Genomic DNA, 19616 nt, shown 5'->3' on the forward strand with positions numbered 1-19616 from the left:
ACATCAGGATGTCATAGACCTGCAGATGGCGGGGGGGGGGTCACATCAGGATGTCACAGACCTGCAGATGGCGGGGGGGGGGGGGGTTCTGGGGGGTTGGGGGGGGTCACATCAGGATGTCACAGACCTGCAGTTGATGGGGTGGGGGGTTCTGGGGGGAGGGGGGGGCACATCAGGATGTCATAAACCTGCAGATGGCGGGGGGGGGGTTCTGGGGGGGGGGTCACATCAGGATGTCACAGACCTGCAGATGGCGGGGGGGGGGGGTTCTGGGGGGGGTCACATCAGGATGTCACAGACCTGCAGATGGCGGGGTGGGGGGTCCTGGGGGTTTGGGGGGGGGGGGCACATCAGGATGTCATAGACCTGCAGATGGCGGGGGGGGGGGGGTTCTGGGGGGTTGGGGGGGTTATATTTTCCTGATGTAAACGCATTTCACAGACGTCTTCCATTAGCATGTCATACCAGACGATAGGAATTCTCCAGAACCGTCTGATCCGCACACACGGAGGGATCTGTTCATACAATTTGGGATCCGATATTCGCAGCTCAGTAATTCCAGAGACATTCCGGATTCCCGATTCCTCCCCGACGTCCGGAGAGCCTGCATGTGCATGCGTTGTGTGCAGACTGGGCCAGAACCAACCAATGATCTTCAGGCTAGCACCTCCGCCACAGGAATGTCTTTTAATTATAGGCAGTAGTAAAATACCGCACTATGGCCACTAGATGGAGCTGAGGAGCAAAGGAAATTCATCTGTAACAAGAGATACATTGTACCAATTCTAGGGAATGCCGGAGGTGACATGTCTGTGCGAATTCCCTCCAGTGTTCTCTACAGATGTTACATTGTATCTCTTGTTACAAAGATGAATTTCCTATACGCCTCAGCTCCATCAATGAGCCTTCCTCCCCCACCTCCATCAGTGAGCCTTCCCTCCCCACCTCCATCAATGAGCCTTCCCTTCCCACCTCCATCAATGAGCCTTCCACCCCCACCTCCATCAATGAGCCTTCCACCCCCACCTCCATCAATGAGCCTTCCCTTCCCACCTCCATCAATGAGCCTTCCCTCCCCACCTCCATCAATGAGCCTTCCCTTCCCACCTCCATCAATGAGCCTTCCCTTCCCACCTCCATCAATGAGCCTTCCCTTCCCACCTCCATCAATGAGCCTTCCCTCCCCACCTCCATCAGTGAGCCTTCCCTCAACACCTCCAAAAATGTGCGTTCCCCCCCGACCTCCATCAATAAGCTTCCCCACCCACCTGCACCAATGAGCCTTCCCTCCCCACCTCCATCAATGAGCCTTACCTTCCTACCTCCATCCATCAGCCTTCACCTCCCCCCTCCATCAATGAGCCTTCCCTCCCTACCTCCATAAATAAGCCCCCCCCCCCCACCTGCACCAATGAGCGTTCCCTCCCTACCTCCATCAATGAGCCTTCCCTGCCCACCTCCATCAATGAGCCTTCCCTGCCCACCTCCATCAGTGACCCTCCCCCCACCTCCATCAAAATCCCCCCCCTCCATTAATGAGCCTTCCCTTCCCACCTCCATTAATGAGCCTTCCCTTCCCACCTCCATTAATGAGCCTTCCCTGCCCACCTCCATCAATGAGCTTTCCACTCATCATTGGTGTCGGTGGGAGGAATAGTGTCCCATCATTGGTGTCAGTGGGAGGAATAGTGCCCCATCATTGGTGTCAGTGGGAGGAATAGTGCCCCATCATTGGTGTCAGTGGGAGGAATAGTGCCCCATCATTGGTGTCAGTGGGAGGAATAGTGCCCCATCATTGGTGTCAGTGGGAGGAATAGTGCCCCATCATTGGTGTCAGTGGGAGGAATAGTGCCCCATCATTGGTGTCAGTGGGAGGAATAGTGCCCCATCATTGGTGTCAGTAGGAGGAATAGTGCCCCATCATTGGTGCCAGTGGGAGGAATAGTGCCCCATCATTGGTGTCAGTGGGAGGAATAGTGCCCCATCATTGGTGTCAGTGGGAGGAATAGTGCCCCATCATTGGTGTCAGTGGGAGGAATAGTGCCCCATCATTGGTGTCAGTGGGAGGAATAGTGCCCCATCATTGGTGTCAGTGGGAGGAATAGTGCCCCATCATTGGTGTCAGTGGGAGGAATAGCGACTGATCGTTGGTCTCAGTGGGAGGAATAGTGACCCATCATTGGTGTCAGTGGGAGGAATGGTGACCCATCATTGGTGTCAGTGGGAGGAATAGTGCCCCATCATTGGTGTCAGTGGAGGAATAGTATCCCATCATTGGTGTCAGTGGGAGGAATAGTGCCCCATCATTGGTGTCTGTGGGGGGGAATAGTGCCCCATCATTGGTATCAGTGGGAGGAATAGTACCCCATCATTGGTGCCAGTGGGAGGAATAGTGCCCCATCATTGGTGTCAGTGGGAGGAATAGTGCCCCATCATTGGTGTCAGTGGGAGGAATAGTGCCCCATCATTGGTGTCAGTGGGAGGAATAGTGCCCCATCATTGGTGTCAGTGGGAGGAATAGCGACTGATCGTTGGTCTCAGTGGGAGGAATAGTGACCCATCATTGGTGTCAGTGGGAGGAATGGTGACCCATCATTGGTGTCAGTGGAGGAATAGTGTCCCATCATTGGTGTCAGTGGGAGGAATAGTGCCCCATCATTGGTGTCAGTGGGAGGAATGATGACCCTCATTGATGGTGTCATTGGGGGGGAATTATGTCCCATTGTTGGCCGCATCTGGCCCCTGGGCCGCAGTTTGGAGATCACTGGTAAATATTGAGCATCATTCAACCTGGAGGACTGAGGACATCTATTGGCCATTATTGTGTATTGCAGACAATTCTTCCAAGTCGGATTTGTGACACCATATACTGCACCTAAATACCACGAGCTGGAAAATCTCAGTGGAGGGTGAGGCTGGGAGCGCAGTCATTACATTGTGGAGGAGTGTGGGATAAGGGGGGCTGCTGTCATCACATTGTGGGGGCAGCATGGGATGGGGGGGGCTGCTGTCATCAAATTTTGTGGGAAGCGCGGGAAAAAATGAAAACCGCAGAGGGGATGAAATACCACCAAAAGCTCTATTTGTGGGGACAAAAAGGACGTAAATGTCATTTGGGTTGCATGACCGCGCAATTGTCAGTTAAAGTAACGCAGCGCCGTACTGGAAAAAATGGCCTGGTCAGGAAGGGGGGAGGAATCCTCTGGTGGGGGGGGGGGGTTATCCTCAGAAGGGGGGGAGATCTTCTGGGGGGGGGGGGTTCCTCTGGAGGGCAATACAAAAAAAAAAATAGACTCCACTTCATCTGTCATACAGGCACAGTGCCACCTACAGGACAGAGGGAATCCTGCCGACATGTATGTGAGATGGGGACTATAGATTGTAAGCTCCCTGGGCCAGGAACGGATGTGAATGTACAATAGGAATGTTGGTGCTTTATAAATACGGCTAATAAATGAACGCGCCGCGCTGTCCAAACATATTTTTATTTATAGAAAATATTATTTTTTGCACTACAAAACCACCAAATGTGAGCCTCGTCCTCCCAATCAGGGCCCAGAACAGAAACCCCTCCCCCGCTCGGGTCCAGGGGGGGTTAGACGGCCGAAGGGGTTGGGGCTGCATTCACACTGATCACAGCAAACACGCAGAGGTGTTGTCACCGCGCTGAGCGTTTTATAAAGGACACCTGACATTTCACCTCCCCAAACATGCCCCAAAGATGCTGCAAGCGGGAAATTCTACACCGCAACGCCTCAGTGTGAGAACATACAGACGGACATTCACATACATACACGGACATTCACATACATACACGGACATTCACACACATACACGGACATTCACACACATAGACAGACATTCACACACATAGACAGACATTCACACACATACACGGACATTCACACACATACACGGACATTCACATACATACACGGACATTCACACACATACACGTACATTCACACACAAAGACGGACATTCACACACATAGACAGACATTCACACACATAGACAGACATTCACACACATACACGGACATTCACACACATACACGGACATTCACATACATACACGGACATTCACATACATACACGGACATTCACACACATACACGTACATTCACACACATAGATATACATTCACACACATACACGGACATTCACACACACAGATATACATTCACACACACAGACGTACATTCACACACACAGACGGACATTCACACACATAGACAGACATTCACACACATAGACAGACATTCACACACATACACGGACATTCACACACATACACGGACATTCACACACATAGACGGACATTCACACACATAGACGGACATTCACACACATAGACGGACATTCACACACATAGACAGACATTCACACACATACACGGACATTCACACACATAGACAGACATTCACACACATAGACAGACATTCACACACAAAGACGGACATTCACACACATAGACAGACATTCACACACATACACGGACATTCACATACATACACGGACATTCACATACATACACGGACATTCACATACATACACGGACATTCACACACATACACGTGCATTCACACACATACACGTACATTCACACACATAGATATACATTCACACACACAGACGTACATTCACACACACGGATATACATTCACACACATAGACGTACATTCACACACACAGACGTACATTCACACACACGGATGTACATTCACACACACGGATGTACATTCACACACACAGACGTACATTCACACACACAGACGTACATTCACACACAGACGTACATTCACACACACGGATATACATTCACACACACGGATATACATTCACACACAGAGACGTACATTCACACACAGACGTACATTCACACACACAGACGTACATTCACACACACAGACGTACATTCACACACACAGATGTACATTCACACACATAGATATACATTCACACACACAGACGTACATTCACACACAGACGTACATTCACACACACGGATATACATTCACACACACGGATATACATTCACACACAGAGACGTACATTCACACACAGACGTACATTCACACACACAGACGTACATTCACACACACAGACGTACATTCACACACACAGATGTACATTCACACACATAGATATACATTCACACACACAGACGTACATTCACACACAGACGTACATTCACACACACAGACGTACATTCACACACAGACGTACATTCACACACACAGACGTACATTCACACACACAGACGTACATTCACACACACAGATGTACATTCACACACACAGACGTACATTCACACACAGACGTACATTCACATACATTCACACACACAGACGTACATTCACACACAGACGTACATTCACATACATTCACACACACAGACGTACATTCACACACACAGACATACATTCACACACACAGACATACATTCACACACACAGACGTACATTCACACACAGACGTACATTCACACACACAGACGTACATTCACACACACAGATGTACATTCACATACATTCACACACACAGACGTACATTCACACACACAGACGTACATTCACACACACGGACGTACATTCACACACACGGACGTACATTCACATACATTCACACACACAGATGTACATTCACACACACAGACGTACATTCACACACACAGACGTACATTCACACACACAGACGTACATTCACACACACAGACGTACATTCACACACACAGACGTACATTCACACACACAGACGTACATTCACACACACAGACGTACATTCACACACGGAAGCGTTTTTCTTGAGCTTTTCAGGCGCTTTTTTTCAAACGCTTGAGAAGCTCCTCAGTGTGAAAGTCGCCTGAATGAGCCAAGGATGAGGTGCAAAGGATTATGGTCCGTGATTGTGGGTTGGCTGATGGGACTCCTCCCCCGCTTTTCCTTTGGATTTCATTGGGCGATGTGCTTTGTTGTCAGTATCTTCTTTGTGATTGGTTGGATGGTGATGGCTGCGCCCGCCGCTCCCGGGGTCCTCGCTGTGCCTGTGGTGGTCCCCAGATCTTTCATCTTCCTTGCTCATTAGTTTCTCCTGTCCCGGCGCGTCCGTCTTCTCCGCCGCGGGATTTTTAGGGGGAACTTCATTCTGGTGGGAGAGACAAGAAGCGGGAAATGGCGTGAAATGTCTGCGCGGCGACATCGAATTTAATTCATGTGAAGGGCGAACATTCAGCCTGTTTTGTACATCGAACTTAAAGCATAACTCCACTTTTGTTGAGAAATCCCCTCCACCCCCCCCCGGGTGGTCTATGTACACTGCAGGGCTCTAAAGAGGAAAGCGGCGGGGTCTGCATCCCTTTACACATGAGTTCCCTTTGGGAGTATCTCACCAGAAATGACATTTTTGTTGCAGCGGATGCCCAAAATCTGACTTTTATCTTAGTGCAGACTTCTGGGAAATGGCAGCTCTCAGTTATTCTTTGTTTGAACCTAATTCCAGTCTTTCACCCAAGGAGGGGCTTAATAATAGAGGCGGCCCCTACCAATAAAATGCCTTAGATTTTGCCAGTACACCTGTGCAAGACTGAAGGGGAGGAGCCGGTACACCTGTGCAAGACTGAAGGGGAGGAGCCGGTACACCTGTGCAAGACTGAAGGGGAGGAGCCGGTACACCTGTGCAAGACTGAAGGGGAGGAGCCGGTACACCTGTGCAAGACTGAAGGGGAGGAGCCGGTACACCTGTGCAAGACTGAAGGGGAGGAGCCGGTACACCTGTGCAAGACTTAAGGGGAGGAGCCGGTACACCTGTGCAAGACTGAAGGGGAGGAGCCGGTACACCTGTGCAAGACTGAAGGGGAAGAGCCGGTACACCTGTGCAAGACTGAAGGGGAGGAGCCGGTACACCCGTGCAAGACTGAAGGGGAGGAGCAGGTACAGCTGTGCAAGACTGAAGGGGAGGAGCCGGTACACCTGTGCAAGACTGAAGGGGAGGAGCCGGTACAGCTGTACAAGACTGAAGGGGAGGAGCCGGTACACCTGTGCAAGACTGAAGGGGAGGAGCCGGTACACCTGTGCAAGACTGAAGGGGAGGAGCCGGTACACCTGTGCAAGACTGAAGGGGAGGAGCCGGTACACCTGTGTAAGACTGATGGGGAGGAGCATGTACACCTGTACAAGACTGAAGGGGAGGCCGGAGGTGAAATGTATGGGAGGATCCAGGTGAGATTTGGGTTTTGACAATGGTGACTAATAAAATTCCCTGATGACAGTGACACGTTGGGTATGGCGGTTGCTCTCGGTAACTCTCGGAAGATCTCGGTTGCTCTCAGATGCCCTCGGTAGCTTTTGGTTGCTTTCAGTTGCACACAGTTGCTCTCGGTAACTCTCGGTAGCTTTCAGTTGCTCTCGGTAGCGCTGGGTTGCTCTTGGTAGCTTTTGGTTGCTCTTGATTGCTCTCGGCAGATCTCGGTTGCTCTCGGTAGATCTCGGTTGCTCTCGGATGCTCTCGGTAGCTTTTGGTTGCTCTCGGTTGCTTTTGGTTGCTCTCGGATGCGCTCGGTAGATCTCCGTAGCTCTCGGTAGGTCTCGGTTGCTCTTGGTTGCTCTCGGTAGATCTCGGTTGCTCTCAGTAACTCTTGGTAGCTCTCGGTGGCTCTCGGTTGCTCTCAGTAGTTCTTGGTTGCTCTCGGTAGCTCTCGGAGGCTGTCGGAGGCTCTCGGTGGCTCTCGGTTGCTCTCGGTAGTTCTTGGTTGCTCTCGGTTGCTCTCAGTAGCGCTGGGTTGCTCTCGGTTGCTCTCGGTAGCGCTGGGTTGCTCTCGGTAGCGCTCGGTTGCTCTCGGTTGCTCTTGGTAGCGCTGGGTTGCTCTCGGTTGCGCTCGGTTGCTCTCGGTAACTCTTGGTTTCTCTTGGTAGCGCATGGTTGCTCTCGATAACTCTCGGTAGCTCTCGGTTGCTCTCAGATGCTCTTGGATGCTCTCGGTTGCTCTCGGTAACTCTTGGTTGCTCTTGGTAGCGCATGGTTGCTCTCGATAACTTTCGGTAGCTCTCGGTTGCTCTTGGATGCTCTCGGTTGCTCTCAGTAGCTCTCGGTTGCTCTTGGTAGCTTTTGGTTGCTCTCGGTTGCTCTCGGTTGCTCTCGGATGCTCTCGGTTGCTCTCGGTAGATCTTGGTTGCTCTCGGTTGCTCTCGGTAGCTCTCGGTAGCTCTCAGTTGCTCTCAGATGCTCTTGGTTGCTCTCGGTAGATCTCGGTTGCTCTCGGTAGCTTTTGGCTGCTCTTGGTTGCGCTCGGTAGCTCTCGGTGGCTCTCAGAAGCTCTCGGTGGCTCTCGGTAGATCTCGGTTGCTCTCGGTGGCTCTCGGTAACTCTCGGATGCTCTTGGTGGCTCTTGGTTGCTCTCGGTAGCTCTTGGATGCTCTTGGTGGCTCTCGGATGCTCTCGGTAGCTCTCGGTAGTTCTTGGTTGCTCTCGATAGCACTCGGTTGCCCTCGGTTGCCCTTGGATGCTCTCGGTGGCTCTCGGTAGCTCTCGGATGCTCTCGGTTGCTCTCAGTAACTCTCGGATGCTCTCGGTGGCTCTCGGTTGCTCTCAGTAACTCTCGGATGCTCTCGGTGGCTCTCGGTAACTCTCGGTAGCTCTCGGTTGCTCTTGGTTGCTCTCAGTAACTCTCGGATGCTCTTGGTGGCTCTCGGATGCTCTTGGTGGCTCTCGGATGCTCTCGGTGGCTCTCGGTTGCTCTCGGTGGCTCTCGGTAACTCTCGGTAGCTCTCGGTTGCTCTCGGTTGCTCTCAGTAACTCTCGGATGCTCTTGGTGGCTCTCGGTGGCTCTCGGTGGCTCTCGGTAGCTCTTGGTAGTTCTTGGTTGCTCTCGGTAGCACTCGGTTGCCCTCGGATGCTCTCGGTGGCTCTCGGTAGCTCTAGCTGGCTCTCGGTAGCTCTCGGTAGATCTCGGTAGCTCTCGGTAGATCTCGGTAGCTCTCGGTAGATCTTGGTAGCTCTCGGTGGCTCTCGGTAGCTCTTGGTAGCTCTCGGTAGCTCTCGGTAGATCTCGGTAGCTCTCGGTAGATCTTGGTAGCTCTCGGTGGCTCTCGGTAGATCTCGGTGGCTCTCGGTAGCTCTCGGTAGCTCTCGGTAGATCTCGGTAGCTCTCGGTAGATCTTGGTAGCTCTCGGTGGCTCTCGGTAGATCTTGGTAGCTCTCGGTAGCTCTCGGTAGCTCTCGGTAGATCTCGGTAGCTCTCGGTAGATCTCGGTAGCTCTCGGTAGATCTCGGTGGCTCTCGGTAGCTCTCGGATGCTCTCGGATGCTCTCAGTAGCTCTTTGTTTGAACCTATTTGCAGTGATTAGAGAATCAGAAGCAATGGTTGGGCCGACAGGCGGCGCGGCACGTTCGCGGTTACCTTGGCGCTCCAGGTGATGTTGGCGTAGAAGCTGCAGTTCTGGCAATAGTCCTCGTAGTAGGTGGAGTTAATGGCGGCCTCTACGAAGGGGAAGTGCAGGTAGCTGTGCGGCAGCCGGATGTGGAAGGTGAGACGACCGCATCTGAGGAGAGAGGAAAGGAAATCATTTCTGGAACAAGAACTACAGCGGTGCTGTCCAAACTGCGGCCCGGGGGCCGGACGAGACCACACACATTCACACTCATGTTTTGTGATTCCGAGATCTGGAAGAATCTGAGTTACAAGACGAAGAAATCCGAAATAACAAAACGAAATTCAGTCCAAAATTTAGGATTCAAATACATTAGAATATAGAAATCTTCTGAAATCCAAATTTTGAAAAGAATAGAAAATAAATTATTAGAAAAAAATATAAATGAACAGAAAAGAACAGTCTCTGGTCATCTCCTGTACTGTGTCTGCAGTCTCTGGTAATCTCCTGTACTGTGTCCGCAGTCTCTGGTCATCTCCTGTACTGTGTCCGCAGTCTCCGGTCATCTCCTGTACTATGTCCGCAGTCTCTGGTCATCTCCTGTACTGTGTCTGCAGTCTCTGGTCATCTCCTGTACTGTGTCCGCAGTCTCTGGTCATCTCCTGTACTGTGTCCGCAGTCTCTGGTCATCTCCTGTACTGTGTCCGCAGTCTCTGGTCATCTCCTGTACTGTGTCCGCAGTCTCTGGTCATCTCCTGTACCGTGTCTGCAGTCTCTGGTCATCTCCTGTACCGTGTCTGCAGTCTCTGGTCATCTCCTGTACTGTGTATGCAGTCTCTGGTCATCCCTGTACTATGTCTGCAGTCTCTGGTCATCTCCTGTACTGTGTATGCAGTCTCTGGTCATCCCTGTACTATGTCTGCAGTCTCTGGTCATCTCCTGTACCGTGTCTGCAGTCTCTGGTCATCCCCTGTACTGTGTCCGCAGTCTCTGGTCATCTCCTGTACTGTGTCTGCAGTCTCTGGTCATCTCCTGTACTGTGTCCGCAGTCTCCGGTCATCTCCTGTACTGTGTCCGCAGTCTCCGGTCATCTCCTGTACTGTGTCCGCAGTCTCCGGTCATCTCCTGTACTGTGTCCGCAGTCTCTGGTCATCCCCTGTACCGTGTCCGCAGTCTCTGGTCGTCTCCTGTACTGTGTCCGCAGTCTCTGGTCATCTCCTGTACTGTGTCCGCAGTCTCTGGTCATCTCCTGTACTGTGTCCGCAGTCTCCGGTCATCTCCTGTACTGTGTCCGCAGTCTCCGGTCATCTCCTGTACTGTGTCCGCAGTCTCTGGTCATCCCCTGTACTATGTCCGCAGTCTCTGGTCATCTCCTGTACTATGTCTGCAGTCTCTGGTCATCTCCTGTACTGTGTCTGCAGTCTCTGGTCATCTCCTGTACTATGTCCGCAGTCTCTGACCATCTCCTGTACTATGTCTGCAGTCTCTGGTCATCCCCTGTACTGTGTCTGCAGTCTCTGACCGTCTCCTGTACTGTGTCTGCAGTCTCTGACCGTCTCCTGTACTGTGTCTGCAGTCTCTGACTGTCTCTGGTGGCGCTGTGTGTACTGTGCCATCACCATTCACCTGTCATAGATGAGGAAGTCGTCTTTGTTTCCATCCAGAATCTCCCACACATCGTCCTGGTCGGGGAGTTGCTCGTACACGGGGACCCCTGCTGGTGCCTGAGCTACCAGTTTGGGGTGCAGGATCCTGGAGAGGGAGCTCTGGTCATTAACAATGATGTAGCTGATGTTGGTCAGCCCCTGATTGGTCAGCTTGTCACGCAGCGGGCCCATGCTGGAAGAGACAATTATATTGTTACAGTCTCCTCCTCCAATGTGAGGAATGTTTGTAAAACCAAGTTCTCTGATTGGACGAGGTGCAGGGGCAGGGCACTGACATCACAATCTCCAACTCATCCAATCAGAGAACGTTTTGCATTAATTGGGTAAAAAGCAAGTCGTTCTGTGAATGGTCCTGTGCCGAACGAGCGACCCCCCCCACCACAAGACGCATGAGCATTATGAGTTGGCATCCCTCCCCCCCAAAAAAAAAAATTAAAAAAAACTAGGCAACTAATCTGCATGCCTACCCCCTAAGTATAAATGCCCCCTCCCCAGTACAAATCCCCCCCCCCCTCTGCTGAAATCTCCCCCTCTCAGGAAAAAAAAAAATCTTTACCACCCCACCCCAATTCTCTTCTCTCTACCCATATCCTACTAGCACAAATCCCCTCTCCCCCCCCCCCCCCCAAAAAAAAAAAAATTCCCCCTAACAAAAAAGTCCATTACTGCTCAAATTTCCCCCTCCTAGCACAAATCTCTCCCCTCCCCCAACATGTCCACTTTTATCGCAAATTCATTGACCATGTGGTCAATACATTCTAAAGGAGTTGCTTCCACTCACCTTGTGAAGGGGTCATATATTCTCAGAACCTTCTCAGTCAAACCAACCGTTGCCAAATTCATCCAAAGAACATGTGGATGAACATGACTGTATAATTCCTACTTTGTTTAAGTGGACAATGATTAAGATGATGGTGACCAAGTTGTCACAATTAAACATGTGGTCAAGGAATTGCTGAATTCACCATCTGCAAGGCCCATCTATTCTGGCAATTTCCAGTTTTCCTTTTTGGGCCATTATAACTTGTCTCAGAGCCTTCTCAAGCCAATCAATCCTCATCAGTCCCTTCTAAACAAGAAGATGAGGACGACCTTTGTCCAGGTTTTTGATTCCTTCTTTTGTAAGGTTGATGAAATTCCTTTAAATAGAAGCAAAGCTGTGGATGTGTTTCAAGTGCCTCCAGAGGACGGCTTGACCATTCCGTTATGGTGACTCAATCAAGTGCCTGTTCTACAAGATCAGAGAATGTTGTCACAGCAGGATGTCAGGGATGTTGAATCACCCCTTTGGTCTGTGTGTCCCTTAGGGGATTGGCCAGATACATGATGTTACCATTAGAAGATGCTGTGGCCTTTAAGGTTGTACTCCATAACTGCATTGTTCTTCATCTTGGAAGGTAAAGTCTGAATTATTAGTGGTCAGTGTGACCTCCTGCCTCAAGATGAACATCTGTTGAGATAAAGGAGACTGGAGTTCAAGAGTTCCACACTCACTCCAGAGAGGGTAGCTTGTGCAATTCTGGCTGGGAGTCAAAGAAAAAGCCAGCACATAATTCAAGAAGTCATCAGAGAGCTTCAGGTCAGGATGCTTTCTGGTATTTTGGGATTTGTGTCTTTGGAGATAGGCACAGCTTTGGTGATGGACACATAGTCACTCAAGGCAAGCATTTCAGGTCATGTTTGGGAGATCTTTCACCCTTCACATCTCAGATCCAGTAGGTCAGGTAGACTCAGTTGAACTCTCACTCCCTATCAGGTTGGGTTTCTGGACTGGTAGTCAGAGGACCTATGTCAGAAGATATGGATTATGCCCTGCATGGAAGTGAGCCAAAACGTTTAGTTGGCGAAGCAGAATCTTCTACGATGTCATCACCATCTGACGACCTAGTGGCTGGTGGTGCAGTAAGACACCAGCAAAGTAGAAGTTAAGAACTGAATTTTGTGCTCTCCTAGCCCTTAGTGACCTCATCCAAGGTGGACCTGTCCTGGTGAAGTTAGACAGCACGACTGTGGCCCACATCCGGAAACAAAGGGGCTCTTAGCGTCTCCTTCCTGAAGGAGTTTTCTCTGATTCTAGGGTTGGCCCAAGTCAATATCCTGCAGCTATCCGCTGCCTATGTGCCCGGTCGGAGGAATCTTTAGGCAAACAATTCAATGGTCCAGACAATGAATGGTCCAGACAATGAATGGTCCAGACAATGAATGGTCCAGACAATGAATGGTCCAGACAATAAATGGTCCAGACTGCCGCAAGTTTTTCAATAACTAACAAGCTTGGTAATCATTTCCAGAGGTAGACCTGTTCACATCCTCAGTCAACACCAAGCTTTCTATTCCAGGGTCCAGCATACACAAACAATTGGTGTGCAGAGTGGATCTCCAGAACAAATTATGCCTTTCTGCCTCTCCCTCCCACGGCTCTGAGGAAGAGGCAAGTCCTCGAAACGCGTCAGCCTTTTGGATGTCTATACTCCCTATTGCGGACTGTTACTGAGCGCGGTGCTGACCCAGCTGTTCTTTATGATGTGCCTTGACTATATTGTCGTTTGTGAGTACAACACATACTTTATTTGTTATTAAACATTTTTATGGTAATGCACTTGGCCTGTGCGCCCTCTGTGTGTTCTTTCCTCATTCAGTATATTTGGATTTCCCCGGTCCATTTGAGGGCAGCAAGGTGTGCATGTTCCAGGACATTCCTTATGTGGTTGTAGCATCGAGTCCATCCCCAAGCGCAGGAGCATTTGTGTTTGCTGGTTCACATTCATCCAACACCTGACAGGCTGAAGCTCATGGCTCGGGTCTTGAGAGGCAGAGGCCAATAGATCTCAGGGGCTCTGTAAAGGTTGTGAATATTCTCATGAAAGCAAAGAACAGCACTAACAGTAGAATATGATATACAGTGGGGCAAAAAAGTATTCAGTCCCCACCAATGGTGCAAGTTCTCCCACTTACAAAGATGAGAGAGGCCTGTAATTGGCATCATAGGGAGACCTCAACTATGAGAGACAAAATGAGAAAACAAATCCAGACAATCTCATTGGCTGATCTGGAAAGAATTTATTTGCAAATTATGGTGGAAAATAAGTATTTGGTGAATATGAAGAGTTCATGTCAATACTTTGTTATATATCCTTTGTTGGCAATGACAGAGGTCAGACGTTTCCTGGAAGTCTTCACAAGGTTGGCACACACTGTTGCTGGTATGTTGGCCCATCCTCCATGCAGATCTCCTCCTCCATGCAGATCTCCTCTAGAGAAGTGATGTTTTGGGGCTGTCGCTGGGCAACACGGACTTTCAACTCCCTACAAAGGTTTTCTATGGGGTTGAGATCTGGAGACTGGCTAGGCCACTCCAGGACCTTGAAATGCTTCTTACGAAGCCACTCCTTCGTTGCCCGGGCGGTATGTTTGGGATCATTGTCATGTTGGAAGACCCAGCCACGTTTCATCTTCAATGGCCTTCCTGATGGAAGGAGGTTTGCACTCAAAATCTCACAATACATGGCCCCATTCATTCTGTCCTGTACATGGCTCAGTCGTCCTGGTCCCTTTGTGGAGAAACAGCCCCAAAGCATGATGTTGCCACCCCCATGCTTCACAGTAGGTATGGTGTTCTTTGGATGCAACTCAGCATTCTCTCTCCTCCAAACACGACGAGTTGTGTTTCTACCAAACAGTTCTATTTTTTTTTCATCTGACCATATGACATTCTCCCAATCCTCTTCTGGATCATCCAAATGCTCTCTAGCAAACTTCAGACGGGCCCAGACATGTACTGGCTTAAGCAGGGGGACACGTCTGGCACTGCAGGATCTGAGTCCCTGGCAGCGTAGTGTGTTACTGATGGTAGCCTTTGTTACGTTGGTCCCAGCTCTCTGCAGGTCATTCACTAGGTCCCCCCGTGTGGTCCTGGGATTTTTGCTCACCGTTCTTGTGATCATTTTGACCCCACGGGGTGAGATCTTGCGTGGAGCCCCAGATGGAGGGAGATGATCAGTGGTCTTGTATGTCTTCCATTTTCTAATTATTGCTCCCACAGTTGATTTGTTCACACCAAGCTGCTTGCCTATTGCAGATTCAGTCTTCCCAGCCTGGTGCAGGTCTACAATTTTGTTTCTGGTGTCCTTCGACAGCTCTTTGGTCTTCACCATAGTGGAGTTTGGAGTGTGACTGTTTGAGGTTGTGGACAGGTGTCTTTTATACTGATAACAAGTTCAAACCGGTGCCATTGATACAGGTAATGAGTGCAGGACAGAGGAGCCTCTTAAAGAAGAAGGTCCAGGTCTGTGAGAGCCAGAAATCTTGCTTGTTTGTAGGTGACCAAATACTTATTTTCCACCATAATTTGCAGATAAATTCTTTCCAGATCAGCCAATGAGATTGTCTGGATTTGTTTTCTCATTTTGTCTCTCATAGTTGAGGTCTCCCTATGATGCCAATTACAGGCCTCTCTCGTCTTTGTAAGTGGGAGAACTTGCACCATTGGTGGGGACTAAATACATTTTTGCCCCCCTGTGTATTCAGAGGATTGCTGCTGATCGAGGTCCTACACTGGGCTCTCCAAGTCTGTCACATTCTGAAGTTTCTGTAGGCGGGGCTTGATTTAGGTTTATGCGTAAGTACGCTATGGGACCACATTTCAGCCATCTCGCCTTCACTGGCATACAATGGGCATCCAACACTCACTTATACTGTCCTTCAAGCTGCAACTTGGTTGAAACCTACTTGAGGGATTGTTTGTGAAGTGGGATCTCCCATTGGTGTTGGGACTTGCTTGCATCAGATGCCTTCAAAGTGGCCCCTTGTGGTATCTCTCGCTGAAAACTGCTTTCCTGGTGGCAATTACATCAACCACAAGAGGGTCTGTATTGGCGGCCTTGGGGTTTAAAGAACCCTTTCTTACATTCATCCCGGATAGGGTGGTACTCCTGCTGATGCTCAAGATCATGCCAAAGTGGCCTTCATAGTCCATATCACATGGAAAGTTGTCCTTCCTACATCCCTCTTGGGGAGTACCCAAGAAGATAGCCCATCAGATGTGGGTCAAGCGTTAAAATTTAACATCAAGGTGACATCTGGCATCAGGAAGTCGGAGCTCTTGTTTGTCATTCCAGGTGGAGCGTGTAATGATTTTATGGCTTCCAACAAGATTATTGCCTCCTGGTTGGTGAAGATCATCTCCTTGGCCTACAAGGGTTGGCTGTGCCAGGGGGGATCACTTCACTGTCCACCCTAAGGGTCTCGACCTTCTGAGTGGCAGCAGGCTGAGTGTTCCCAGACACTATCTGTAAGGCAGCTACGTGGGGGTCAATATACACGTTCATGGCTCATTACTGTATAGATGTCTTAATGACCGTTGAGTTCGGCTGAGGCATCCCGGCTCCTGCTTTTTAGCCAGAATTACGGAGTGTGAAGCATTATCCCCTCCACTCCATGTGGCTAGTTAGATCCCAGCTTGGCTGACATGGAGCCGTCAGGAAAATGGAAAACTGAATGACAGGTACTTACCATAGCTTTCCTTCCCTGACTGGCTCCATGTCAGCACAATTCCCAGGCAGCGACCCCTGTCCTCCGCCCAGCCGGCAGCGACCCCTGTCCTCCGCCCAGCCGGCAGCGACCCCTGTCCTCCGCCCAGCCGGCAGCGACCCCTGTCCTCCGCCCAGCAGGCAGTGACCCCTGTCCTCCGCCCAGCAGGCAGCGACCCCTGTCCTCCGCCCAGCAGGCAGCGACCCCTGTCCTCCGCCCAGCAGGCAGCGACCCCTGTCCTCCACCCTGCCGGCAGCGACTCCTGTCCTCCGCCCAGCCGGCAGCGACCCCTGTCCTCCGCCCAGCCGGCAGCGACTCCTGTCCTCCGCCCAGCCGGCAGCGACCCCTGTCCTCCGCCCAGCCGGCAGCGACCCCTGTCCTCCACCCTGCCGGCAGTGACTCCTGTCCTCCGCCCTGCTGACCCCTGTCCTCCGCCCTGCCGGTAGTGACCCCTGTCCTCCGCCCTGCCGGTAGTGACCCCTGTCCTCCGCCCTGCCGGTAGTGACCCCTGTCCTCCGCCCTGCCGGTAGTGACCCCTGTCCTCCGCCCTGCCGGTAGTGACCCCTGTCCTCCGCCCTGCCGGCAGCGACCCCTGTCCTCCGCCCTGCCGGCAGCGACCCTTGTCCTCCGCCCTGCCGGCAGTGACCCCTGTCCTCCGCCCTGCCGGCAGTGACCCCTGTCCTCCGCCCTGCTGACCCCTGTCCTCTGCCCTGCTGACCCCTGTCCTCCGCCCTGCTGACCCCTGTCCTCCGCCCTGCCGGCAGTGACCCCTGTCCTCTGCCTTGCTGACCCCTGTCCTCCGCCCTGCCGACCCCTGTCCTCTGCCCTGCTGACCCCTGTCCTCCGCCCTGCCGACCCCTGTCCTCTGCCCTGCTGACCCCTGTCCTCCGCCCTGCCGACCCCTGTCCTCCGCCCTGCTGACCCCTGTCCTCCGCCCTGCCGGCAGTGACCCCTGTCCTCTGCCCTGCTGACCCCTGTCCTCCGCCCTGCTGACCCCTGTCCTCTGCCCTGCCGGCAGTGACCCCTGTCCTCCGCCCTGCTGACCTCTGTCCTTAGTTTCCAGCAGTTACTTTTCAGTGTTGGAGGTTCCGGTTGGGGAACATCTGCTCCTCTCCTAAATCCCAAACCTCTCATGATGGAGGAACTTACTTTGCAGCCTGTATGAGGCAGAAGCCGCAGCTGGCCTGTAGGAGAGCGACCACCGAGACCTGTCCGTATGAGAGCAGCATGGGCACTTCACTCCCGATGGCCCAACGGGGAGCCGGCTTACAGATTGTCGTCCGAATGTCTGCTGAGGAGACCAACCCTGAGAGACCCAGGAGGGCGATGAGAACAAAAGACGCTCCGTCCATCTCTGCCAACAGAAAATGGGATTCACTTAGTGCCACCATCTGTGCCCACTATGAGGGGCTCCCACCATCCCTGTGATGAGTTTCCGGGTCTGTACACCCACTGTGCCCATTATGAGGGGTTCCCACCATCCCTGTGCTGAGTTCCCGGGTCTGTACGCCAGCTGTGCCCATTATGAGGGGTTCCCACCATCCCTGTGCCGAGTTCTCTGGTCTGTATGCCCGCTGTGCCCATTATGAGGGGTTCCCACCGTCCCTGTGGAGAATGTTCAGGAGGAGATGGGACATCCAATCCCCTGAGTGTACAGGGCCAGAACAGGATATCTGGGGAGATCTCACTCCATGACATCCAAGAAGCTCACAGCCTGCAACTAAAAAAAAAAATTGCTTTTGAAGCCCGACTGACCTTTCAGTTAGAATCAGCTGAAGACATTCCATGTTCATTACAACAGAGAGCACAGAGTGCAGAGTGGAGAGTGGAGAGTGCAGAGTGGAGAGTGCAGAGTGGAGAGTGCAGAGCGGATAGTGGAGAGTGTAGAGCGGAGAACACTGAATGTACACGGACAATTAGGAGAACATTGAATGTACACGGACAATTAGGAGAACATTGAATGTACACGGACAATTAGGAGAACATTGAATGTACACGGACACATGGGAGAACACTGAATGTACACGGACACATGGGAGAACATTGAATGTACACGGACACATGGGAGAACATTGAATGTACACGGACACATGGGAGAACATTGAATGTACACGGACACACGGGAGAACACTGAATGTACACGGACACATGGGAGAACATTGAATGTACACGGACACATGGGAGAACATGGAATGTACACGGACAATTAGGAGAACATTGAATGTACACGGACACATGGGAGAACATTGAATGTACACGGACACACGGGAGAACACTGAATGTACACGGACACACGGGAGAACACTGAATGTACACGGCCAGACAGGAGAACACTGAATGTACACGGATACATGGGAGAACATTGAATGCAGACGGATACATCGGATGAGCCATAGTCTGAGTAGAAAAGCCAGTCCCCCGCCTGCGCGCTGCACAGAAGGCCCCTCGCTCTCTACATGGAAGCAGCGGTCTCTCTGCAGAGGTCCAGCACAGCTCTGGCTATTCTCCTATGTAGTAAACATGTTCAGTGTGAATCCATCGTCTCCATAACATGTCTGATGGAATAACACGATATCTAATACAGAGAACAAGGAGCTGTCGATAGGCTGCTATGGAGCCAGCTGGACTCTCTATAATGTACCAATCAAATGGAAGAAGAGAAACAAAGTATCTGTGTACACGCGTGTCCTCGTCCGAGGGTCAAACATTGCGACATACAACAAACAAACCAAAAATATATAGCCCCGCCCCTTCCCCCCTTATTTTCTCTTCTTCCTCTTCTCCTAAATTCCTCTATATCATGAACGTGTTTCTCTATATACTCTGTATACAGCCCAGCCGGGTCACTCTCAGCCCAGCCGGGTCACTCTCAGCCCAGGCGGGTCACTCTCAGCCCAGCCGGGTCACTCTCAGCCCAGCCGGGTCACTCTCAGCCCAGGCGAGTCACTCTCAGCCCAGCCGGGTCACTCTCAGCCCAGCCGGGTCACTCTCAGCCCAGGCGGGTCACTCTCAGCCCAGGCGAGTCACTCTCAGCCCAGGCGGGTCACTCTCAG

At 51.4% G+C, this 19616-nt stretch overlaps 1 protein-coding gene across 1 annotated transcript; it reads right to left on the reverse strand.

Moving 5' to 3' along the window:
• Positions 1-3466: 3466 nt before the first annotated feature.
• Positions 3467-18264, reverse strand: LOC149437409 (selenoprotein Pb-like). The gene is made up of 4 exons (XM_089660948.1): positions 17713-18264; positions 10994-11206; positions 9397-9538; positions 3467-6146 (listed from the first exon to the last, which is right to left on the reverse strand). Exons 1-4 carry the CDS (start codon positions 17952-17954, stop codon positions 5895-5897), a joined length of 849 nt encoding a protein of 282 aa, XP_089517074.1. The 5' UTR covers positions 17955-18264; the 3' UTR covers positions 3467-5894.
• Between the last annotated feature and the right edge of the window lie 1352 nt (positions 18265-19616).

This window comes from Staurois parvus, unplaced genomic scaffold (assembly GCF_062004578.1).
Source record: "Staurois parvus isolate SC_StPar_1 unplaced genomic scaffold, SC_StPar_1.0 ptg001292l, whole genome shotgun sequence".
In the NCBI taxonomy this organism is placed as follows: domain Eukaryota; kingdom Metazoa; phylum Chordata; class Amphibia; order Anura; family Ranidae; genus Staurois; species Staurois parvus.

Coding starts and splice junctions, on each gene's coding strand:
- LOC149437409 (XM_089660948.1), bottom strand. CDS start 17,954: ATGGTGGCACTAAGTGAATCCCATTTTCTGTTGGCAGAGATGGACGGA. Junction 11,207..17,712: donor TGCCTCATACAGGCTGCAAA/GTAAGTTCCTCC, acceptor TGTCTCTTCCAG/CATGGGCCCGCTGCGTGACA. Junction 6,147..9,396: donor ACATCACCTGGAGCGCCAAG/GTAACCGCGAAC, acceptor CTCTCCCACCAG/AATGAAGTTCCCCCTAAAAA.